Source organism: Neofelis nebulosa, chromosome 7, assembly GCF_028018385.1.
Source record: "Neofelis nebulosa isolate mNeoNeb1 chromosome 7, mNeoNeb1.pri, whole genome shotgun sequence".
In the NCBI taxonomy this organism is placed as follows: Eukaryota; Metazoa; Chordata; class Mammalia; order Carnivora; family Felidae; genus Neofelis; species Neofelis nebulosa.
Window position 1 is genome coordinate 98,905,669 of NC_080788.1, and position 26,164 is coordinate 98,931,832.

At 37.8% G+C, this 26,164-nt stretch overlaps 2 protein-coding genes across 6 annotated transcripts in view; both read right to left on the minus strand.

The window, feature by feature from the left end:
- Positions 1-1,612: 1,612 nt before the first annotated feature.
- On the minus strand, positions 1,613-9,699 carry VCPKMT (valosin containing protein lysine methyltransferase). Of its 2 annotated transcripts, XM_058738989.1 has the most exons (6): positions 8,898-9,699; positions 8,691-8,801; positions 8,450-8,522; positions 7,511-7,630; positions 6,114-6,218; positions 1,613-2,724 (listed from the first exon to the last, which is right to left on the minus strand). In XM_058738989.1, exons 1-6 carry the CDS (start codon positions 9,161-9,163, stop codon positions 2,710-2,712), a joined length of 690 nt encoding a protein of 229 aa, XP_058594972.1. In that variant the 5' UTR covers positions 9,164-9,699; the 3' UTR covers positions 1,613-2,709. The 2 variants fall into 2 exon arrangements, with proteins under 2 accessions (XP_058594972.1, XP_058594973.1); XM_058738990.1 differs by lacking the exon at positions 8,450-8,522 and having other exon boundaries at positions 8,702-8,801.
- A 113-nt stretch (positions 9,700-9,812) lies between these two features.
- The window catches only part of SOS2 (SOS Ras/Rho guanine nucleotide exchange factor 2), a 92,211-nt gene continuing 75,859 nt past the window's right edge, over positions 9,813-26,164 (minus strand). For 2 of the 4 annotated variants that reach the window (XM_058738979.1, XM_058738977.1), the window contains 6 exons: positions 25,922-26,094; positions 22,700-22,816; positions 21,158-21,419; positions 20,588-20,629; positions 12,139-12,248; positions 9,813-11,545 (listed from right to left, as the gene is read on the minus strand). In XM_058738979.1, the coding sequence (XP_058594962.1) occupies positions 11,036-11,545; positions 12,139-12,248; positions 20,588-20,629; positions 21,158-21,419; positions 22,700-22,816; positions 25,922-26,094 (1,214 nt within the window). In that variant the 3' untranslated portion in view covers positions 9,813-11,035. The remainder of the gene's footprint in view (positions 11,546-12,138; positions 12,249-20,587; positions 20,630-21,157; positions 21,420-22,699; positions 22,817-25,921; positions 26,095-26,164) is intronic. The other 2 variants (XM_058738980.1, XM_058738978.1) reach the window with 2 other exon arrangements.

Here is a 26,164-nt window from a genome sequence, read left to right on the forward strand (position 1 = left end):
GATGGGTTGTTTTCTTATTTCTCCTCCTTTTTCTCTGCTTTCTCTTGGGAAGTAGATGCTGGAATGCAGTGGTTCCCAATTTATACCAAACACCCAAACCACTTGGAGCCCTTTGACAAAAATTCCATGCCTCTTACTTAATTGAACTGGTACCTGAACATGGCTTTTGTTTGCTTTTAATTTTCTAGGTGATTCCATATGCAGCCTAGTTTGAGAATCACCGCTTTACAAAAGGGGCTCCCTAATTGGCGACAACTGCATGCTGATAACGGGCCTATAGGTTTCACGGTGCACAGTGGCAACCCCTCCTTCCCCTCCCCTGCAACCCAGCCCTGGTAGTCCCTGGAGGTTTGAGAGTTGGCTACATTCTGGCTGATCCCCAGTCCCTGGCATCACACCTCTCATTTATAGCACCTGCCCCTGAACTTCCTCATGTGATTGCACACGTCCTTCAGCCTCCAACTCTTAGGCTGACAGGACCCATCTTTAATACCTCTCTGCCTGGCAGCCCCTGCCCTCCAGTTCTATTCCTGTGCTCTGGAATAGCAACACAGATATGCTAACCTGCTGAGTAAACACAAATCCAACCAGGTGGGGAAAATGCTGGGTTCCCCTTCTTAAAGGCATCCTGAATCTTAAGGTGTTCCCTTAGGCCTCCCTCTCGTGGTTTCTGAGTACAGATGCTCCCTGTCCCTTCTCTCATGACAGCCCAAAGGACTAAATCCCATTCCCCAACACTGCCTCCCCCTAGCCTCCCAGCTGTCTGTGGAATGGTGGTTCAGGACAGGGCATTCCACGAACTGGCAGCCCTCGGTAAGCCCTACAGTGCTCATGGGTCCTAACCACCAGTGGTGCCCTGATCTTACAACGTGGAGACTTGCTACCTTGGTACCTTTTAGTCTGTTTTGGTCTTACTCCAGAATAGGAAAAGAAAAATCCCACGATTTAATGTTACAAATTACTTAAATCTGCAGTCAGTAACTTACGTCAGTTCTCTAGAACAGATGTCAATGAATGCATGCGAATGACTTATTAAGGAAGAAGGAGTGGGAATAGGACAGGGAAGGAAGCACGCCCAAGCAAAGGGGTGATTCTGACCAAGCAGTAGAGGCTGACCTCAACCCAGCTCCTCCAGAGAGTTCCAGAGTGTAAACGTACACCTAAGTGAGGTAATGGAGCTGGGCTTTCATACAGAAATGTCAAGGAGCACTTCAGGCCGAAGACCCGGAGGTACTGAGTATTAGAAGCATAGTGAACAGGGGAGGAGGGTGAACAGGGATCTGAGGAATCTGGGTGGATCACTATAGCTGGTCAATGTCAGACTTACTTTTACAAGTTCTACAACGTTATGAAAAAGGCTAAATAGACTTCACTGATAATAACTGGTGCTATCTGTAACTAACAAAGTATCATATATTTAGTTTACACTGTTTAATAAACTGCTTAATAAAATGCTAAGGGCAGTATGAACAATGTATTTTGAGAAAGAACAGCAAAACAAATTTTAAAGACTGAAGGAAGCCTGGAGGAAAGAATGGTTCTTTTGCTGGAAAGCCTGCTTTAGACATTCATTTTCTTCAAAACTATCTGAAACATTCACAAAATCACAGGATCTCAAAAACAATGTTTATTTTAATACATAAAATGTGCCACCAAGCACCAATGCCTGTAAGTACCAGAATCCCATCCAGTTAGTATTACTCTTCACAACTGGTATGACTGAAGTCCTCGACAGATCCGAGTCTGAGCAGATGATTACCATCACTAACATAAAACAGACGACACAGAACCGAAATCATTTGCTAAATGTATACAGAACTACATGTGTAGTTACTTAAAAACCTTTCTCTGTTCCATGTAAAAACACCAGTGATTTTAGTCATTTTCCTAGAAGATACACACAAGGAGAAGTGCAAGAGCCACATAAGTGCACAAGCCTGAAAGTGGGCTTTTTATTCTCACTCCATTCTCAAATGGAAGATTCTGTAAAGATACCTTTCCCCACTCCTGATTTCTTACTTTCATTCTTACCAACTCATTACAGTATAATTTACTATCCAACTCACATAGACATGTATGGTGGAGGAAAAGAATAAAACTTTGGCTAATTTAAATATAGAAAACAGTATTTTTTTTTAAATAAAAGAACATTTAAATACTAAAGCTATCTTAATAACGGCAATGAAGTGGAAGGTATATATAAAACCACTGCAGAATTATGTTAAAATAAAAATCTTTTTTTAGATTTATCTATCTTGAAGACAACTAAATTTTACTAGTTCCAATTTAAACATAATTACATAGTAATAGATGTCTCTCTTTAGAAATTGGATCAATTTATCCCTGGTTTCCTGAAGATACACCAAGTCATGGTTATGCTGCTTCACTGTTTATTTCTGGCAGACTTTGGCAAATCGCAATACCTATTTTCATTTGAGGAGTGACTGATAAGCAATTTTCTTTTAAGCAGAACCTGATGCTGAGCTAAAAGTAAACTAAGTTGGATTTCAGGCCCAATGGCAGGCAGGCAGTCAGTAATCATTTTTTGAATTGCAGACAGCCCATGGTAGTTTTCATTTATATATCAAATCTCTACGGACATGCTGGAATAATCTGTGAACACAATCTTCCCATGCTGTATTCACATGCTCCACTCACATCTTTAGCTTACCCAGGTTATTAGAGACTTGGGTAAGATGACTAAAGATTTCACGATGGAGATTTCTATAAGAAAAAAAAAAAAAAGAAACTTTAAAACTTTAAAGAGGCTTTCTAAAAAGAAACTTTAAGTACTTACTGGGTACTTAATACTAGGTAATATGCCTAGTAATGGCTAAATGCAATTCAAAGGAATAGCCATGCATAATTTTTGGAGATGGTTCGTTGCTGATACCTAAATGCAAGCAACCAAAGAAAAATGACATACACTGGACATCATCAAAATTAAAAAGCCCTGTGCTTCAAAGGACATACTATCAAGAAAACAAAAAGACAACTCACAGAATGAGAGAAAGTATTTGGAAGTCACGTTCTGGTAAGGGTCTAGTATCCAGAATATATAAAGAACTGTTACAACTCAACGATAAAAAGACAACCCAATTTAAAAACAGGCAAAGTACTTTTGTAAAGATATACAAATGGCCAGTAAGTACATGAAAAGATATTCAACATCATTAGTTACTTGGGAAATGAAAATAAAAACCACAATGAGATACCACTTCATACCTACTAAGATGGCTAGAATCAAAAAATTGACAATGACAAGTGTTGGTGAGGATACAAAGAAATTAGAACCCTCGGCTATTGCTGGTGGGAACGTAAAGTGATACAGCAGCTTTGGAATACAGTTTATTAATTCCTCAAAAAGTTAAACAGAATTCCCATATAACCCAGCAATTCTACTCTAAGGTACATACCCAAGAGATCTGAAAACAAAGATCACACAAAAATTCTCACATGAATACTCATAATAGTATTATTCATTATAGCCAAAAAGTGAAAACGACTGAAATGCCTATCAAGTGATGAATGGATAAGGTGTAGTATATGCTTGCAAAGAAACATTAAAACTATATTTAAAAAAACATATTATACTTAAAAAAACTGTAAGGAGTTAAGTGCTGATGATGTAGGCTCCAACATGGGTAAACCTTAAAAACATTGTGCTGTTAGAAGCCAGATACAGGAAGCCACACAGTGTGTGGTTCCATTTATAGGAAATGTTCAGAATAGGAAAATCCATAGAGAACAGACTGGTGGTTGCCAAGGGCTAGGGAGAGGCAGGAATAGGAAGTGACTGCTAATAGGTATGGGGTTTCTTTGTGAGGTGATAAAAATGTTTAGAATTAAAAAGTGGTGACAGCTGTGCAACTCTGTGAGTATACTATAAAACCAGTGCATTGTACATTTTAAAAGGGTGAATTTTATGGTGTGTGAATGTTACCAACTTTTTCAAAACAAACTGATTCTGGGGCATCTAGGTGGTTCAGTGGGTTGAGCATTGGACTCTTGATCTATTCAGGTCATGATCCCAGGGTTGTGGTATTGAATCCTGCATCAGGCTCTGCACTGAGTGCGGAGCTTAAGATTCTCTCTCTCTCTCTCTCTCTCTCTCTCTCTCTCTCTCTCTCTCAGGGCCCCTGGGTGGCTCAGTTGATTGAGCTTCTGACTCTTGATTTCAGCTTAGGTCATGATCTCACAGCTGTGAGATCAAGCCTGTTGGGCCCCAGTGTGGAGCCCACTAGGGATTCACTTTCCCTCTTTCTCTGCCCCTCCCCTGCTCATGCTTGTGGGATTTCTCTTCCCCGACCCCTGCTTGTGCTCTGTAACAATTAACAATTAAAAAAAAAAAAAAAGTGATTCTTTGCGGGGGGAAAAAAAAGGAAGCCTGTACATTTAGGAAACACAAAATCTTTATGCCTCAAAAAAATCCTACTTTCAAAACTACACAAGGGCACCTGGCTGGCTCAGTTGGTAGAGCATGTGACTCCTGATCTCGGTATTGTAAGTTTGAGCCTCACGCTGGGTGCAGAGATTACTCAAAAATAAATCTTTTTTTTCTTCTTCTTTTAAATGTTTATTTATTCTGAGAGAGACAGGGAGAACGTGAGCTGGGGAGGGGCAGAGAGAGAGGGAGAGAGAGAATCCCAAGCGGGCTCCGTGCTATCAGCACAGAGCCTGATGCAGGGCTCAATTTCACAAACCATGAGATTGTGACACGAGCTGAAATCAACAGCTGGATGCTTAACCACTGAGCCACCCAGGTACCCCTAAAAATAAACCTTTAAACAAACAAAAACCCCGTACAACAGCCTGAGCTAAAACCACATTCCTTAAGACCTAAAACATTTTTAAATTTATCTTTATATCTCCAGCACCATGCCAAATAAAAGTTAGTAGATCTGAATTACTAACCCCACTAATCCTCTTTCTTTATAGTCTAACACCTAGCCTTGATCTCCCAAATTGCAAGTTATTTGCTTTTGGCTAGAATTCACATAATGAGAAAACTTCATCAACAAATTCAACAAATTCAATCAAAGCAAAGAGAACAGAAACAAGTGGGATTTACTAAATTAAGCATCTTTAATGCATAAACTTGACCACGTCTTTGCTTTATACTAGTCACATATACAGAAGGTGATATAAAAATGGATGAGACACAATTCTTCCTTTCTACAGGTTCAAACTCTAGGCATCACAGAGGCAACTTGCATAAAATATAATTACTGTAACAGGTAAGGAAAGCAACAAAAAAGGGAAACATACATAAATTCTATTTAACAGAGTGCATTTTTATTTACTGTACAGACCTACCTTATTATATTTTACTTTGACAATTTAAAAGAATTTGGGGCGCCTGGGTGGCTCAGTCAGTTAAGCATCCAACTTCAGCTCAGGTCATGATCTCACAGTTCGTAAGTTTGAGCCGTGAGTTGGGCTCCGTGCTGACAACAGTGTAGAGCCTGCTTGGAATTTTCTCTCTCCCTCTCTCTCTGCCCCTCCTTCCCTCACTCAAAATAAATAAATTTAAAACAAATTTTGAATGATTGGAGAAAGTTCACAAAAGTCAGAACTAATAAGAGACAATACAAACTTATAAATAGCTGAGTTCCTTGCTTAAGCTGATGCCCAATTATAAACCTCTATTATTTACAGATGGAAAGGACCTTTATAAAAGCAGCCTGCCTAATTTTATCAACGTTTTTTTTTTTATTTTTTTATTTTTTTATTTTTGGGACAGAGAGAGACAGAGCATGAACGGGGGAGGGGCAGAGAGAGAGGGAGACACAGAATCGGAAACAGGCTCCAGGCTCTGAGCCATCAGCCCAGAGCCTGACGCGGGGCTCGAACTCACGGACCGCGAGATCGTGACCTGGCTGAAGTCGGACGCTTAACCGACTGCGCCACCCAGGCGCCCCAAGCCTGCCTAATTTTAAAGGAAGAATCCAAGGCCAGGGAGATTATCTTAACACTGAAAGTGCCTTAGTTCAGTGAGTTATCAGAGCAGTTTCTCCACATCACAATCAACATCTACACCACACATTAGCTCAGAGACCATGCCCAGCTAATGAAATCTCCTCAGAGGATAAAGGAGCTAGGAATATATTTACCGGTTTTTTCTTTCTGATGTATAAAATATGAATATCTTCGCTTCGATATTCTTCATCATGTTTCTCCAAAGGAATTTTTTCAAAGTCAAAGTCTAGTTGAAGTAGCTATAAATTTAAAAGAGATATACTTTAAATTCAGTAACATGAAGTGTCCTGTGGTGACAGAAGTCAGAATGATGGTTAATTTTAGAGTACTGACTAGGGAAGGGCATGTAGGAGCCTTCTGAGGTCGTAAAAGTGTTCTATAGCTTTATGTAGGGTGGTGGTTGCTTGGGTGTATACACATGAAAAAGTGAGCCGAGCACTGGATATATGTGCACTGTACATGTGTTTTAATTCAACTGAAACAGTTCAGCAATATAAAATTTTCAATTATACTCTCAAAAGTTCATTAACTTTAATTGTCAAGAAAATATAAACCATTTTGGCACATATCTGAGGCAGAGTCATATATTTGTTTTCTCATTTAAGTAAAGTAGTCCTTTCAGGGCTGTGTAGATGTACCCTCAAGAGGAGTCACTTGTAAAGTGATGGATTTTTGCCCATCAAAAGCGTTTGGGTGACAACCAGGGGAAGATGGGTGAAAGATACATGGGACTCTATATACTACTCTTGCAACTTTGTGTGAATCTTTATTTCAAAGTAAAAAGTGAAAAAGAGGGAGAGGGGGAGAGGGGGAGAGGGGGAGGGAGAGAGGGAGAGAGGGAGAGAGGGAGAGAGGGAGAGAGGGAGAGAGGGAGAGAGGGAGAAACTGAAAGTAGATAGGTCTTCTTCCAGGACACATGGGTGGCTCAGTCAGTTAAGTGTCTAACTCTTGATTTCAGCTCAGGTCATGATTTCACAGTTCATGGGTTCTTGGGATTGAGCCCCATGCTGGGCTCTGCCCTGACAGCAGGGAGCCTGCTTGGGATTCTCTCTCTCACTCTCTCTCTGCCTCTTCCCTGCTCACTCTCTCTCAAAATAAATAAGTAAACTTAAAAAAAAAAAAAAAAAAGCAGATACGATATCTTGGTCAAAGCTTTCATAAAAACAGAGAGAAAACCACAGAGATAAAAACATATCACATATCAATGTTTCCATGATGTTTACTCCAAAAGTAATACATACATCAATATGTTCCACAAAGTTAGCACAGTGTTTAATCAAGAAACGTTATTTTAGGTTGTTCTCTAAATACTAGATCACCTATTTAGAAAGAAAAAGAAATAAAGGATTAGAAAAGATGAAAAAAGCAGAAGGCTTAATAGAACGGTGGGCAATGCAAGATCCTCTCCTTGGGTTCATATAACCAGAATGTTTTCCCCACTCAAGAGTACCATAATATACTTGAACACACAGTCACATACAGCCTCACAGAAGGGTAATCAGTACAAAAACATATCTAGTACAGTACTTACCTCAAAATACTTTTTCTCAATTTCTGGATTTTTTCCCATTGTTCGTTGTTCATAACAACATATAATACAAGTCTCAAATCCACTAAGATCTTTTAGAGTTTTCAACAATGGCTCCAAAGACTGTTCAAAAAAGGATATAGTTTTTATTTACGATTTTTAAAAATTTATATTTTTACTATAAAAAGGGGGCAGGGGAAGTGGAGGGTAATTATAATTCCCCTCCAACTTATCCATCTTTGAATCAATTCAACAAAGTACATGTGGTTAAAGCTCTGTTGTAACTAATGACTGGTAAACTTCTCTTAACTAATCAACCATTACACTGATTTCAATTTCCAAAGAGAGGAGTTAAGTGACGGCATTTTGGAATGCCCATGGGAAAAGAAATGGAACTGACTTCACCCTTAAAAAATTAATTTTATTTAATCTATTTTAATTTAGGATTTTGCCCACAAAGGCAAGTCTGACAATACCTTGAACATAAGTTAGCTCAACCCTCGTTATTTTAAAAATGAGTGACGCCCACAATGCTATGCAAACGGATTTTTAAAAATCATTCTGAATAATTTTGCCACAGAAAAATGAATTCTTTACAAAGCAACTTAATTCTCAATGTCACGGTCAACATGTTCACTAGGAAGAGCTTTAAAAAACTTGGCTTTTCATAATATCCAAATGGCAAAATCCTTTTAAAATCTTACAGAAGCTTCTAGTAAAATGCACATGACACTTTTCTCAACTGTTTCAGAGGTATATATGTTTATCATGAGTGTACATATACAGTTCCTTAAAACTTATTTTCTCTTTACTGTGTCATCAACTTTAGGACAAATATCCTGCATTTAGAGATGTTAAAATGTGAAGAAATGTGCACTATGAAATCCACCAGTCATGGTACCACTTCTAAAGGAAGGGCACTTCGCTCCACTGAGTACTTACCTCTTCGTAGTATATGCAGTCGGCCATCAGTATGTAGTCTGGTGGAGAAGACAAGTCTTCTATTTCTTCCCCCCTTAAAAATGTCAACCAAATATTTTAATTGTTGCTTTAATAATTTAAAATACAGTTTTTATAAACAAGACTTGAAAAGTCCCCTTCGTATTAACTATGCTTTTAGTGAAATGCAATTTAAGGTAAACTACAAATCATTACTTAAAACAAGCTGAAAGGCCATACAAACCATTTCAGTACCTTGGCTTGAATAGAACCAGTGACAAGATGCTCGTTCATATTAATATTCATCTTCAGCAAATCTTGCAATTCTTCAAGATCTGTGACTACAACATCAGCCCTGTAAAATAAGGTGGATTGAGGTGTAGGCACAGTATGGTAAACCAGTAATGTGGGTTTCCCGAAAAAAGCGGCGCCCCCTCCTGCCAGCTCTTACCCGAGGGTAGCGGCCATGAGCCCCACGGCCCCTGTGCCAGAGCCCAGTTCCAGCACCGACCGCCGGCTCAGAGCGTGGGCCCCATCGCCGGAAAACTCGGGCGTTTCCAGGTACTTAGAAAGAACAATGGCAGCATCCCAAACAACGCAGCCCACGCCGCCAGAGCCATACTGCTGCAGTCGTAACACTGTGCCATCTCGCTTCTCCAAAACTCGAACAAAGTTCCGCAGTGGGTCCTCCACGGAGGACTCCAGGGTAGCCGCCATCGCTGCCCGGCAACAAGAGGCGGCGTGCGCGGTGACGTCACATCCACACGCACCGCCCCAAGGGCCGACCTGAAGAGGGCCCGGCGCCTCCTAGCGGCGAAGTTGGGCTCCACAGCGCGTGCGCAAAGGCACAAAGCCGGGAAGGCAGCATTACCTGGGCGTGGTCGAGCACGAGGCCACCCGCTTCCCCAGCGTGCTGGTCTGCCTCACTCCGCTCAATTACAAGTCAGGCCTAACAAACAGGTAGTTTAAATCACTCTTCCAAAGCTAAGGTTATAAACTGCTCTTTAAAAAACAAAGGCAACCTCAGAGTGTTTTTACCTGGAGACTAATTCACATGGTAGTTATTGGCCTTAAACCCAGGCAGGTTCCAAGATCCTGCCAAGGAAGGCTACAATCCTTATCAAAGTTCCCTAGCATGTTTCTAATTTTTCATCTGAATGCATAAAAATAGTTGCTGGAAGCTTGCTGACTGCATTTTGACGGTTAAGACAAAAGTAATCCCTCTAAAATTTACATCACTTAAATTCTTTGGGATTATGTAAGGTAAATTGCACAAAATATTGTAAATAATGTAGGTGTATTTATTTCCATAGAACTCAACAATCTCTCCCCTTGTTTCTTAAAATGAAAACACATACTTTAAAAATCTTTTAAAAATTAAGACTGGGGTAATTTATTAATCTTGTTAAGAACTCTGATACAAAGCACAGTAAAAGGCCACAGACCAGTAAACAACGTGGCTTTTGGCTACTTTACAACTGCTGCTACAACACTATTAGCAAAACATGCTTTTTCATCACTTTGAACCCAGGAGTCCAAATGGCAAATAAAAGTTTTATTCACTTCTCTGAATAAAAAGTTTAATAAAGCTTTAAGTATTTGCTGGTTTAAATGTTACCAATGTAAAAAAAAATATTTTAAAAATTTTTAGTTAACATGAAATTTATAAAGTTACTAGGTTTTGAGGGCAAAGCAGTTGGTTCCTATGCCATAAGAATTTTTACTCTGAATTTCTGAATTAGTAAAGTAGCAGATTGTATTATAGGCCTCGAGTCACTTAAATTTATATAGGTTATTAGCATTATCTTTAAATATACAATATAAACAAAACTGTACATACATGGCATATTAACTTTGTTTTCCAAAACAATAGGCAACTCATTAGCTAAAGACACCATAGTCTGCAAAAACAAAAGGCACATCTGAATGAGATACATGCCCTTTCTCCCTCTATGATTGGGTTAGGTAGTCTCTGTATACATTTTGACAAAATAATAAACACTTACAGTGCATTCTACTATTTTCATTCTATTTTTCATTTTTGTCTTCAGCAGCAAATTCTGGCATTTAAGACATGGCATTAAAGAGTTTAAGAACAGTGGGTGTTTTTCACAATTCTCCTACATGTAAAAACTAGAAGTAAAAACTAGAAGATGGTCAAAGAGGTTTAAAAATCAGTAATACCATACACCCCCTAAATCTGTGTAAATTCATTGCCTTAAAAAGGCATCTATTACTCAAATTTGAAAAATTCCACAAATGCACTATCCCCTTTTTCAGTGCAATCAATGTCACTTTAAACCATATTTTAGCAGAGTCTACAGTGCAAATATAAATTCTTTATACTGGCCTTTTGGCAGCACTGAGGATCCAAAACAAGGCAATGCTACTGATCACCTGAGGATCATGGTAAAGGACTTCTGTATTTTTATTTTTCTGATTTTTAAAAGCTTATTTGATCAGTAGCATTTTTGTAAGAGCATTATTTGTAAAAAGTACTAAAATACTATGCCTTTTTCTGAATAAATTAAAAAAAAAAAAAACCTTTACAAATACCATTCCAGTGTCAATGACTACATATGGCTAAGGTCATTGAGGAGTTTCTGCATTTTCTAGCAAAGGAAGTCTGTACGATGGGGGGTGTGAAAGCTCCCGTTTATAAGTCTTTGGTGGCAGTTTTGGTAGGTGAGGGCTTGAATTCTGCCTTGGTGGAACAGGGGGAGCTTGAGGATGAGCAAGGTTATTGTGACTGGAACTGAGCGCATAGCATCGACGTGGTACTCTTGGAGAGGGCGTGCTAGGAGGAGTATTTGGTGAATTTGGACAGGTACTAACGTCTCTGAGCCACTCTGGATCTCTGTGAAGATGTCCTAGTGGAGGTGGCTGAAGATTAAATGGACAGTTTATAAAGTGTTCTGGAGGCCGAAGGGGAACTGGTGGAGGGGTATCAGGAAGAGGATCTCTCGGCGGTGGTGGAGGTGGACTATGCAGAGGCCCGTCAAATGCACCAGTAGGAGCAGGAACTCTGGGTTTTACCTTTGGAGGAGGAGGTTGTCTTGGTGGAATAGCAGGAGGGTCATCATCAGATTTCGTATTTCCCTAAAAAAAAAAAAAAATTAAATTATACCTCCATTCTCCTGAAAAATCTGTTAAGAAAGGTTTCAAAAGACTGAAAAATTCTTATGTGTTCAGTTAAATCCAGAGGTTCAAAATAGGTTAACCTAATTTAATGATCAGATTTATCAATAAATTACTTGTAGTATAACTTGGGGCCCAGTTTAGAACTTGTTAAAAAATGCAAATTGTTGTGCCCCACCCTAGACCTACTCAATCAGAAACTCTGGCAATCTGGTTTTAACAAGCCTCCCGGTGATTCTGAAGCAGTAAATTTGGAGAAGTGCTGGTTTAAAGTTTCAAGAATGCTTTGAATACTAAAGTTTTTTCCATTTCTACCAGAAAGAAAACATACTTCTAAGTATATGTGAATCTGCCCAGCCTCTTTTTAGAAAAAAATATTCCAAGAATTAAGCAATTATTTGAAGTATTTTTCAAATAAAACCAAAGTGTTTTAAAACTTAAAGGGTAGCCAAATTATAATTGACAGACTTCTTATAAGAACAAGCACTGTTCTGAAGATTCACAACTTTGAATAAGTTGAGTAAGTTAAGGCAAACCTAAGTCCTATTGACTACCTTGGAATTTGAAGCATCGTGATCAAACTTTTTTCGAGGAGGAAGTGGAGGAGGAATCAGTGGCTCTTCATTTAGTTTATGTAAACTACCACATGAACTGAAGAAAGACTCTAGGGGTAAAAAAGATTAGTTTAACCACAATTCACAGTGCAATCATAAGACAAGACTTTATTTCAATACGTGATCAACTCTGCTACAGCAAATGTCAGAATGTATTGTAGCTGATGGTTGGTTTACCTATCCTCTCCACTAAAAACCGTAAGCTTTTTGAGGGCAGTGTGTATTTATTTTTGTATCCTTAAGCACTAGTACAGTGGTAGTGCTTGATATATGGCAGGTACCATGGCTACATGAAGACATACAATTTAATTAAAATTAATGATGAGATTCTGTATCTCAAAAGCCTTTTTAAAATCTAAAACAAACAAACAAACATATTTGCATATATTGTAGTAACTTCCAGAGAAAGAGCATACATAATCATACATAATTCTGAAGCAGCTAGTATCAGATACATTTCTACACAGGTAATAAAACCTCCAAATAGGAGAGCAAAAGGTACGGTTGTATCAAATAACCCTTTCTCTTTGTTAAGTTTCTCACTGATAAAGGACATGTTATATAACCACATTAAAGAGAATTAACAAGATGATAAAGTATTCAGGAGAAAATTCTATGCCAAATAGACATAGAGTATGAACTGTTTTCTGGGGCGCCAGGGCGGCTCAGTCGGTTAAGTGTCTGACTCTTGATTTTGGCTCAAGTCATGATCTCATGTGAGATTGAGCCCCGCATCAGGCTCTGCACTGACAGTGTGGAACCTGCTTGGGATTCCCTCTCCCCCTCTCTCTCTGCCCCTCCTCCACTCTCTCTCTCTCTCTCAAAATAAACAAACAAACATTAAAAAAGTACTATTTTCATTTATTTCTTTTGTTTTTCATATGACAAAAATGCCTATAGTTAAGGACCAAGTCTATTTGATCTCTCTCCATAAACAGTTGTTATAAAAGCAGTGACCATGTCTCATTTATCATTATACTAAGATTGAGTTCACAGGAACTAGTTGGGAAAATTGACGAGTTTAATTTTAAACACATTGTGTGTGAACTGCTTATGCAATATCCAAGTAAAGATGTCAATCTCGTTACTCCACGTAAAAAACTGCTGTCCTGATCATGTGACTCTGCAGTCACCTCATGGGTCTTGTTACCTCAGGGTGTCAGTAGTGGAAAAAGTATGCCTATGGGGTCTTGGCAGATGCTGTGGGATGTTAGGCAGAGCACTATGTGCCGTGGATATATTCCTTTGGCCTGCCCAACATCCTTTGCCCTGTCTTTGGATGCAAACTACTCTTGGTGATAGTGAGTCTCTCTCATGTGGTTTAGTTGGCCAATTCGGCCTAGTGCACCCCAACTCCAATCAGAGAAATAACAAGTGTTGGTGAAGATGTGGAGAAAAGGGAATCCTTGTGCACTTTGGTGGGAATGTAAACTGATGCATCCACCGTGGAAAACAGTATGGAGTTTCCTCAAAACATTAAAAATAGAAATACCATATGATCCAGTAATTCCACTACTGAGCATTTACCCTAAGAAAACAAAAACACTAATTGAAAAAGATATATGTACCCCTGTGTTCAGTGAAGCATTATTTACAATAACCAATATATAGAAGCAACTCAAGTATCCATCAATAGATGAATGGATAGGGATGCCTGGGTGGCTCAGTTGGTTGAGCGTCCAACTTCGGCTCAGATCATGATCTCACAGTTCATGGATTCAAGCCATGCATGGGGCTCTGTGCTGACAGCTCAGAGCCTGGAGCCTGCTTTGGATTCTGTGTCTCCCTCTCTCTGCCCCTCCCCCACTCATGCTCTCTCTCTCAAAAATGAATAAACATTTTAAAAAGTAGATGAATGGATAAAGAAGATATGGGGTGCACGTGCGGGCACACACACACACACACACACACACACACACACACACACTGGAATATTACTCAGCCACAAAAAAGAATGAGATCTTGCCATTTGTGACAATATGGATGGACCAAGAGGGTATGCTAAGTGATAAGTCAGACAAAGAAAAAGCAAATACCATATGATTTCACTTTTATGTGAGTTCTGGAAAAAAAAAAAAAAGCCAGAAACAGACTCATAAACACAGAGAACAGACTGGTGGCTGCCAGAGGGGAGGAGGGTAAGGGAATGGACAAAATAGGTGAAAGGGATTAAGAGGCACAAACTTCCAGTTATAAAATAAATAAGTCCAAGAGATGAAAAAAACAGCATAGGGAATATAGTCAATATTATAACAACACTTATGGTGAACATGGAGCAATATAGAGAACTGTCAAATCACTATGTTGAATATCTGAAACTAATATAATACTGCATGTCAACTATACTTCCATAATAAATACTTTTTTAAAGTAAGCTCTATGCCCAACATGGGGCTTGAAATCATGACCCAAGATCATGAGCTGCATGCTCTAATGACTGAGCCAGCCAGCCGCCCCAATAATGTTTTTAAAAGTAAAAAGGAAAACAAAGAAGGGGGCACAGGACTCACTCTTTTAACATGATAGATTTCTAATCTACCTTCCTTTCATACATGTAGCCCTGTGCTTCAGGGAAAGCTGACCTTATCCCTTAAGTCTGGAGATGGGGCCTGATTAGACCAAATCAATAGAGTAATCCAATCCTTCAGCCACAGTGACTGGTTTAGCTGAAGGCATGTGACCTAGTTCACATTTGGAAGATGTGCTAGCAGCTACTGAAAACAAAGTTCCTTGCCCTTCTGGAAAAGTACTCTGCCAGTCTGTCTCTCTTTTCTGTACCTCTCTTTTCTTCTTACCTGATGGAATAAAGAAGCAAAGCACACAAACTGTTATGCTCCCACTACCACTCTCATGACCTTGAAGAAAAACAGTCTTAGATAAAGCTGGTAATTTAGCCAAAACAATGAAGAGTTGAAAAGAAACCTGGTCTTTGATAACATCACTCAGCCACTGATTCAACAAATCTTAAAGTAGCTTTCCTCTAGACTTCCAGTTATGTGAATCAGAATGTTTTTTTACTGTTTAAGTCAGACTTAGGTGGGTCTTCCCTTCCTTACAGAAACACACACTCATGGAAGTGGAAAATATCTAAATGATGGTAGAAAAGCTGTGAGAGCTTCTGAATATAGGTCTGACTCTACAGTCAGACCACAAAACCACTATGTTATACTTCTCCATAGCAGGCAGTCAACAATCCTTGCTGAAGCATCAACACAATTTTATTTTTCTATCAAGAACACTTCCTTGGGGCACCTGGGTGGCTCAGTTGGTTAAATCTCTGACTTCGGCTCAGGTCATGATCTCACAGGTTATGAGTTCAAGCCCCATGCCTGGCTCTGTACTGACAGCTCAGAGCCTGAAGCCTGCTCAGATTCTGTGTCTCCCTTTCTCTCTGCCCCTCCCCCGCTCATGCGCTTGCTCTATCTCTATCTCAAAAAAATTAAAAACGATAAAAAAAAACCCCACTTCCCTACAAGATTAGTGTTTGTGAGCATTTTAAGTAGCTTCAGTGTTTAAAACTAGAATGTAGGATAATTTACTAAACAATTTCTGTAATATTAGTTAGCTATGTAAGTTACTTCCAATTTTTTTTGCCATCCGTCCATACATTTATTCAACAAACACTTATTGTGCACCTGCTATAGTGCCAGGCGCTGTTCTAGGCACTATGGCAATATAGTAGTGAACCACAACAGGCAAAAATTCATGTCTTTACAGAGCTTATATTCTGCATTGGGGAGAGAAAGTGGACATGGTAAATAAGTAAAAGTATTATGGTCATAAATTAGAAGAAGATATATTAGGTAGGGAAGGAAGATAGGAAAAGATAGGAGGGGAGCAATTTTAAATAGGGTGACTAGGGAAGGCCTCACTCAGGTAACACTGGACAAAAGCCTGAAGGAGGCAAGGGAGCCTGCCATGAGGCCAACTGGGTAAAGAGCGTTCTAAGCAGAGGGAATGGCAAAGGCAGAAGTCCTGATGTGGGGATGCATCTATTGTGTGCATCAGGCAGAGTAGCTGGAGCAGAGTGAGTGATAGGAGAAAACAGTAGGTGGTGAAGTCTGACATATCGAAAGAGGCTAAAATGCATAGGACATTCTGGGCCCTTTGAAAGAACTTTGGCATTTACTTTGAGATGGAAAGCCACTGGGGGGCTATGAAACAAGTCTAACTTACATTCTAAAAGGACCTGGATGCTATATTGAAAACAGACTGTGGGGAAGGTGGGAAGTTAAAATGCTACTACAGCAGTGGCTTGGATCAAGGTGACAGCAGTAGAGATGGTGAGAAACAGTTACATTCTGGATATATTCTGAGGGTAAACAAGACTTATTGATGAATCACATTGGGGGTATGAGAAAGAGAAATAAAAGATAACTCTAATATTTTTGGCCTAAGCAATTAGATACAGTTAAAGCTGGGATAAGGGGCTATGGGAAGAACTACTTTGCAGGGGATGAAAACAAGTTCAGTTTTGGAGAAGTTTGAGATTCTTATTCAATCTCCAAATAGAGATGTCGAAGGTCACTGAGTATATGAGTCAAAAAGTCAAGTGGTTCCAGGTAGATTAAAAAAAAATGGGGAATTATCAATATAGAGATAATATAAGACTGAATGGGCCAAACAAGTGAGTGAGAAGAGGTCCAGGGACTGAATCTTGTAACCTTCCAATCTTTGCTGACTGGAAATATGAAGAGAAACAAGCAAGACAGACTAGTGAGCTGAAAGTAAAATAGAAGAACCAAGAGAGTGGGAGGAACAATGTGATCATGTATGTGACTTCTTCCCAAAATTGGTATTTTGTATTAATGAAGGCAGAAGCTTGATCTTTCTGGTTTGCCACTGAATCTGTAGTATCTAGCAGGGTAGCTCTTACAAAGTACTCAATTCCCTATTGCATGAGTAAGCCAAAGGGTATGAACATTTTTATGGTTTGACATATTGTTTACAGATTTCTTTCCAAAAGGGTCATACTAATACACCAATTTACAAGGGATAAATAACATATGAGAGTACCTTTTAACATAGGCTTGCTCCTACTTTCACATGAACTGTCTATTCATGTCCATTGTTAATGGAGTCTTGCTGTTTTACTCACTGTATGTGAGCACTTTTCATACGTACAATGTTCTTTCTTTCAGGATTTGTTTTAGGGAGTCAGAATTTTATGCAGCTATTCTTAACATCCTCCATTAAATTTCAAGATGAAATTTTCTTTATCATATGGAAAGCATATTTTATTGCCATCCAAAATAATGTCTAGAACTGCTGGTTCTAAAATGGCATGGGGGCGCCTGGGTGGCTCAGTCAGTTAAGCGGCCGACTTCAGCTCAGGTCATGATCTCGCGGTCCGTGAGTTCGAGCCCTGCGTCGGGCTCTGTGCTGACGGCTCAGAGCCTGGAGCCTGTTTCAGATTCTGTGCCTCCCTCTCTCTGACCCTACCCCGTTCATGCTCTGTCTCTCTCTGTCTCAAAAATAAATAAATATTAAAAAAAAAAAATTTAAATAAAATTAAAAATAAATAAATAAATAAAATGGCATGGTGTTATGGTTTGAATTGTGTCCCCTCAAAAGATATGCTGAAGTCCTAACCCTCAGTACCTGTGAATATGACCTTATTTAGAAATGTGGTCTTCACAGCTATGTAATCAAGTTAGGATCAAAGTGGGCCCTAACCAGTATGATTGGTGTCTTCATAAGAAGAGGAGTAGGGACAAAGAAACAAACAGGGAGAAGATGGCCATGTGACAACAGAGGCAGGGACCGAAGTGATGCACCTATACACCAAAGGATGCCAAGGATAATTAGCAAATACCAGAGGCTAGAAGAGGCAAGGAAAGATTCTCAAAGGTTTCAGAGGGAGCAAGGCCCTGTCAACACCTTGATTTTTGGACTTATATCCTCTAGAACTGTGTTCTTTTAAGTCACTCAGTCTGTGGTACTTTGTTATAGCAGCACTAGAAGAAACAAATATACATAGTAAAAACATTTCTACCACAGAACAACAAGGAAAAAAAGAAACATACAAACTTCACTGAAACCAAGAAACAACTGAATCTTGAAGTTTCAGTACATGAAGGTGGACTACAATGTACATGAAGGAGACAAATGGAGGAAGATGAAACCCAAATGTCTATAGTTAGTGATACTGTCAAACAGCAGTTAATGTGTCCACAGAATTAAAGGAGGGATCAGGACTTAAAGGCACTTGGTATAATGGAAGGCATGGACATGAAAACAAAAGACTTGATTAAATCTATGTAAGGAACAATTAAAACTCGATAGGAGATTGGGGATTTTACTTTCTGGTGAATCTAAACATTGGGCTGTGCTGATAACACAGATTTTTATATTAAATGCTGAGACCACCCAGGCAGAAGACTTGAAGATCTTTCTTTGGAAAAACTAAACATTCCTAGAGAAGAGGCCTCACAGATTCTGACATTTGGGGATTTCCTAAGTAAAAATTTCTCATCACTCTATTCACAGTGAAACCTAGAAGTCAACAAGCTTTGCCCATGGATATAGTATTTCCCATCACTTTATCTTGCCTCACTCTAACATATGAAAAGCTAAGGATACCAAACAAGAAAAGAAAACCTCTAATATGAAAGAGACTACAACTAATAGAAGGAACTCAGAAAGGAAATAATATAAGAAACAAAGCAAAAATTTTTTCCAAAAAATACCAAATCCTACAGGAGATAAGACAGTGAATCCACAAAACCAGGACAACAGGGTGACATAAAATTGGCATGATCAGAGGTAACTAGAAAGAATTTCTCGAAAATTCAAAATCATGATAGATGAAAAAAAAATAGATGAGTTGGAAGATGAAATGAGGAAATCTTGTGGAAAACAGAACAAGAAAACAAAGATATGGACAATAGGAGATAAAAGAAAGTTGGAGGCTCAATCTAGGATGTACAATATGGAAAAGGAGCTCAAAAAAGGAAGTCAGAGAACTTGTTTGGGAGGAAATTATTAGCAATGATACAAGGAACATTTTATAGACATCAAAGACATGAATTTTTTACATTTAAAGGGCTTAATAAGTAGACAGTAAAATTAAAGAAAAAAATGACCCATATCAAAGCAGATCATTGTATATGTGTAGAACATTAGAAATAAAAACAGAAGATCCTAGAAGTTTCTTGAATATATTGTGGTAAACACTGCTAACTGTCCCCCAGTGCACCTTTCCTTTTCTTCCTTTCAGTAATAGGATCCTATGTATTTTAGCAAGACAAAAGGCTTCCCAGTTACAGACAACATCTCTTAGCCTCCCTTGTAGCTAGGAATGTCTGTGTAACTAAATTTTGGGAAGAAAGCAGAGTAATGTGAGACAACAACTCCCAGATCACGTTTTTCTAACAAAACTCCTTGACCTTCACCTTCCTGCTGGCTGGAAAATGAACCAGTTGGTCAAAACTCAAAGATGGAAGACCCACTTTGAGAATCCTGAATTGCCTTGCTAGCTTGTGGAGCAGAGTTGTCTACTTGGCCTGCAATTGTGAGAAACAGATTTCCATTTCATTTAAGGCACTGTATTTTGGGGTCCCTTTGCTACCACAAGTATACTCTAGTTTAAAAAAAAAAGGACTGAAACTATAGGGTCACTGACAGAGGATTTCTGTTTATTTTGTTCAGTGTTCTATCTCTCGGACCCTAGACTAGTGCCTGCACATAGGCCTTTAAAAACTGTGCATGAGCGGTGCCTGGGTTGCTCACTCAGTTACTGATTTTGGCTCAGGTCATGATCTTATGGTTTGTGAGTTCGAGCCGCACATTGGGCTCTGTGCTGGCAGTGTAGAGCCTGCTTGGGATTTTTTTTCTCTCCCTCCTTCTGGCCCTCCCCCTGGCCCTCCCCCTTCTCCTCCTTCTCAAAATAAACTTAAAAATATAAATAAAAATTAAAACTATGCATGAATAATTTATGAGTGAATGACGTTGTACTTCTAAAAAGCAAGCACGAAACCAAGAGGACAATGGGAAAATGCCTTCAAAATTCTGAGGTTTTTTTATTAAAAAATTTTTTTTAACACTTTATTTATTTTTGAGAGAGAGAGAGAGAGAGCACAAACAGGAGAGAGGCAGAGAGAGAAGGGACAGAGGATCTGAAGCGGGCTCTGTGCTGACAGCCCAATGTGAGGCTCGAATTCGTGAACTGTGAGATCATGACCTGACCCAAAACTGGACGCTTAACTGACTGAGCCACTCAAGTGCCTCCAAAATTCTGAGTTTTAAGCAAATAATTACACTTATTTATAAGAATTTTATTCATTTATTAAAAAATTTTTAATGTTGCCAAAACCAAAATACCCATATACAAATTTAGTCAACTCGATTATTATCTGTACAGTCATTTCATTAGAATCAACTCACTTACTTGAATGTGGCAAGAGGACTGGAGCAAAGATGCTATTGCTGCCTATTGGAATGAGAAAAGTTAATTTGAAAAGAGAGGTAAAATGTATGGTTTTACTTTAAAAATATGTTTGCATAAAGTAACAAATGTAGTAACAGAGAGAGTACAGAATTTTATCATCCTCTATTGCCATATTTTAAAAGAAATGAACCTGCATAGTTACCTTTGTAGGTTGGATGTTTTTCCTTTCTTAGCATGAGTAGTTCTCTCTCTAGCACAGACTCTTTTTAAACTTCTTTCAAAACTTATCTCTTGTTTTCTTACTGTCTATTGCTCCCTTTAGAGTAGTAGTGGGGCCCAAAAGGTACTAAATAAGTATTTGTTTAATGAATAAATTAGAAAATAAATGCATATACAATACACAAATGATGCTTTAGTCCCTTGTGTTAATCATTATTTTCACATTTAAATGCCACTTTCCACACTAATATAGTGTGCAAAGGATTCTAAAGTTCCCTAATTAAAATGATGAGAAGAATTATCTGAAACATAAGATTCCTTTTTTACCAAATGGTTTTATCAAATACATACCACAGGAACTGTTGAGATCCACATCTAAAAACACACTAAGGTCCGAAGAAGCAGATACCGGTGGAGTAGATGGCGTATTTGGAGAGGTTGGTGCTGACACAGTTGATTCAAGATCAGTTTCAGCAATCCGACTAAAGCTTATCTTATATGGTTCTCTTTCTAATGGTGTTGGATGACCTCGTAAAGTGCCTGAGGTAGAGCCATGTCGGCCTGTATTAGGCCTTGTTCCAGGAGATTTTAAGGAGAAAGTTGATTTCCTAGGCTAGGAAAAGCAAAATAACTATCATTACTAATTTGCATATACTTTATTTTTAAGGCTTAGCACAACCTTATTAATTCTTATCATATAGTTAAGACAGTACAATCAAATCCCAATCTGCAAAACACCCTGTAACATTCTAGTAGAACACTTCAGAATTTGATTGCCTTAATTTTAAGATGGACTTGAATACAAGTAAACCTCTTTTCATACTGCAGAAATAAAAATGTTGAAAATCTGTGTGAAAACTTGTTGCTCCCCAAACAATTCAATTCTTCAATTCATTGATATCAATTTTACACATATTTACTGTAGACACAATATATGCAATATATGTTAGGTGCATCAGGGAAAAAAAAGGTCTTTTTTTTTTCTTCCTAACAGTAAATTGCCAACCTCTATGATGGCACTTTAAAGTCTTTGGCAAAAATGCTATCATTGTCTCCTACCCTCAACTTCCACCCCTCTTTTTAAACTCTCACAGTGGTAACCTAATAAAAAAACATGTAACTCAGATTCCAGTAACTTGAATTAAAATCTCAACTGTGCCAATATCTAGCTTTGCAGCCTTGAAAAAGTTATTTAACTTCTTTGAGCCTCAGTTTTGAGATTTGTAAAATGAGAATAAGATCTATATTTACAATTGCTGTCAAGAGGAGATAACATGAAACTACTATGCTTACTTCTTGGCTTAAAGTAGGTGTGTTATAAATGATTTTACTTTCTCCCACATTTTGCTTCCAGTTCAACTACTTAGAATTGGTCTTCCACTACTTCTGTTGCCACTCTAAACCCAGGAATAACTAGGAACTGTAGCAGCAACTTTTAGCACGAAGTTTGTTCCACTGGCAACAACGGACTATGGTGCTCTAACGACAGGAGTCATGGTTAAGCCAGAAAAACCGGGATACACTTGCTCACTCCTTTTCCCAGGTCTTTTCATTTCCTGTTCCATTCAGCTTACCTATCATTTTAGGTTTTCACTTTCTCACAACTTTCCCCCTTATACTATAAAGGATTAAAAGCTGACAGATAAGTAAGTCCTACTAAGATGAACGATAAACCAGATTTTATCAAAAGGCTAATAACATTGCCCCCCCCACAATATATATAACTTTAGAAATAGTATAGTAGTGTAAAACAAAAAACTGAAAAATAGTTATTCAAGTAAATTAGAATTTTAACGGTAGTGTTATATTAAATATTGAAAACTGTTGTAAAAAAACAATTTTTCCAAAAAAATTTTAAAAACCACAATTTTTCCAGAATTGTAATGAACTTACAAATCGAGGTGGCTGTTTGCAGTTTCGGGGTTCAATTTCTAGTGACTTATTGAACAAATAATCTGTAAACTCCTTTTCAGAAGCACTTCCCATGGGGTTAAGGTTTTCAAAGAATCTCTGGAATTAAACAAATTTCTGTAAGTATGTTTTAGATCTTTTTGGAATATGCATTTCACCAGTTTAAAACAAAAAAAAATTCTAAACATACTAAGGGATCATGTCTTAGAGTTCACAAGATTGTTCCAATCTCCCTCCTTTCAAATAAAGTTGTATAATTTCTATGGGAGCTGTATATTCTAGTCTTCATTTTCTATAAAGATGAACAGATTTTCATTTATTACCATCTTAATGGCTCAGTATCCCTCAGTTAACATTACTTCTATTCAGTATAACAACAAGATGATTATCACCAATAAGCTATCAAAAGTGTTTAGGGGGCTCCTGGGTGGCTCAGTCAGTTGAATGTCTGACTATTGATTCCAGCCAGGTCATGATCCCAGGGTTGTGGGATGGAGCCCTGAACCATAAGGGTCTCTGCACCGAGCGTGAAGCCTGCTTGGGATTCTCTCTCTCTTTCTCTGTTTCTCCCACTCTGTGCCTCTCCCCGGCTCACGCTCGTTTTCTCTTTCCAAAATAAAAGTATGTAGGGGCACCTGGGCCGCTCAGTCAGGTAAGCATTTGACTTCAGCTCAGGTCATGATTTCATGGCTCGTGAGTTGGAGCCCTGCGTCGGGCTCTGTGCTGACAGCACAGAGCCTGGAGTTTGCTTCAGATTCTGTCTCCCTCTCTCTGCCCCTCTCTGACTTGCACTGTCTCTCTCTCTCTCAGATATAAACATTAAAATTTTTTTTTAAGTAATAAAATAAAATAAAAGTATTTAGAACAGAATTATAGTTAAAATTCACAATGAAACTTTTTTTTAAAGAAAGATTTTAAGTAATCTCTACACCCAATATGGGGCTCAAACTCACACCTCCAAGAATAAGAGTTGCATGCTGAGCCAGCCAGGTGCCCCACAATGAAACTTTTGATAATTGGGGAGAAAAAAAAAGATGAGTTGGATTAAGTTCTATTCAAATTCAAAAGTAATTTCAAGAATAACTATAAACTTATCTGTGCTAACCTCTAGTAAAATAACTTTTCTTGTCTTTAAGGAAAAACATTTTCTAAGCTTAAATTTAAGTTTTTAGGTAGGAAATTTAGATGATTTAGCAAAGGGCAAAAAGGAATATAAATAGCAATCTCACTAACCAGAGATCTGTTAACATTTTACTAATAGAATATAGTTCCAATGTTTTTACTGTGTGAATATATGCATGTATACATATATTAGTTTTGGGGGGTTATTTTGCAAAATTGGGACCACACCACAGTTATTGGTGGCTTATTTATAAAACACAAATTTTAGCTCTAGTGTTTTAATTATATGGATGTTCCAAAATATATTTCACTTATCTCCACATAGGCAGTTATCCACAACAGTGCTGTCTAATTCTTTGTTATTACAATAATTAGTATTATTATTATTAACTTCTTGTGCATAGTTTTCTGTACATTTCTGATGATTTCCTCTGAAAAATTCCTTAGAAGCAAATCATTAGATTTAACTTTATTTAATTTTGAAGTGGTTTAGAAGCATATGTAAAAATAAGTATTGTTTTTCACTTTAAGGGTAGGAAAAATGAGCTTTAGAATTTCTGATATAAAATTCTCCAATTTTCAGGCTTTCTGCCAATGTCAAGAAAATTATATTACTCTAACAATATTGAATCAACTTGTTCTTATATTCAGGTTAGCCAAATTAAATCATATGAACCAACAGTAATTTAAAGACTTTAATAAAGTTATAATAGCAATATTCTTGATTTTCTCACCCTTTGCTCTATTTTTAAACACCACTTAACTATGGCTTGAAAAGTGAATAGCTACTTTGTCTATGTTTAAATTTACTTTGACTTAATCATAAAGAAAGCATTCTTTGCTCCCACATCTTCAAGAAGAATGCTATAAATGATGGTAGGAAGTCTAGACCAGATCACAAAAAACTATTAGGAGTTACTGAGATATGAATGTTAGAAGTTCTATTTGAAATATACCCAACTACAATTTAACATTATTTCTCTGGGAAAATGTATTCAAAACTCTAATCTGGGCTTCAAGAACATATTTCTTTAGACCTATGAAGTTGCACATCACAGAGGGCTGGCCTAATGTTGAGGGAAGAGAATGAAATATGGGACCACCAGCATCATTTTCTTTAAAGCAGGTATCTGTCTATGTTTTCATAATGGCGTACCCTAGGTCATTCTTTCTTAGGACTAGGGTATTTTGTTTTGAACTCAGAACAAAGAATAGTTACCATCTTATAATTTAGGAGGGTGGGAGTCATGGTGGCCATTTTCACTTAATATGCCTAACCTGCAGATTAAGTCTGAAAGTTTAACACAATTTTTAATGTGACAGGTGAACTTATTCCAATAGCTATTATTTGTTCTGAATTTCAAATAAGTGTAACACAATAAAATTCATTTAACATAAACACAGTATCATAATTTACTATGAGTTAGACGCTATCCCACATCTTATAGTGCTACAGAATCAATGTTATGAACCACTGCTCAAAATAGAATATCAATTGATAGAATTTTAAAAAAAAATAATTTTTTGCTATGCATACATACAACCAACCTCTTCCCCTATTTTAAACCCAGCGTTCTTATGAAGAAATTAATTACTTAATGTTACATTGGCACATGTAAAATATCTAAAATGGCTATCAATCAATGATAGCACTAGTAGCGGACTTTCTCTTTACTACATGGACATCAGAGTTACATTACATTTCGTCATTCATTTTTTGAACGTATTATTTGAAACAATTGCACAAAGAAGCAATACTCTCATGAGAAACTATCTAATATATGTATTTTTAAGATTTTATTTTTAAGTAATTTCTACACCCAACTATGGGGCTCGAACTTACAACCCTGAGATCAAAAGCCACATGCTCCAACTGAGCCAGCCAGGCCTCCAGTACCTAATAATAATTACTGCATATTGTTAGCACAGAACATCTAATATTTACTTCTATCTATTAATTATTAACTTACTATATTATTTTTAAAGTAAAATAGGTGGCATAATGCGTGGTTATGATATTTCTTACAGACTGCAGAGGATTTATTATGTTCTCTTTTAAGGATAAGCAAAGAAAATATTTACCCTCATTTCTGGTTCTATCCGTAAACAGTAAGGTTGATTCTGATACTGCTGAATTTCTCCAGTAATTTCAGCTACTTTCCTCCTCTTACTGAAATTGATTAAATCTTTCCCTTTCTTTTTTAAAAAATCATTATTCCCTTCTTCAGTTTTCAGAATATTTGTTAAATATATTCCTAGTAAAAAAAAGTATTTGAAGTTATAAAATTTGTTACTTAATCAACCATTTGAAAAAACAACTGTTCT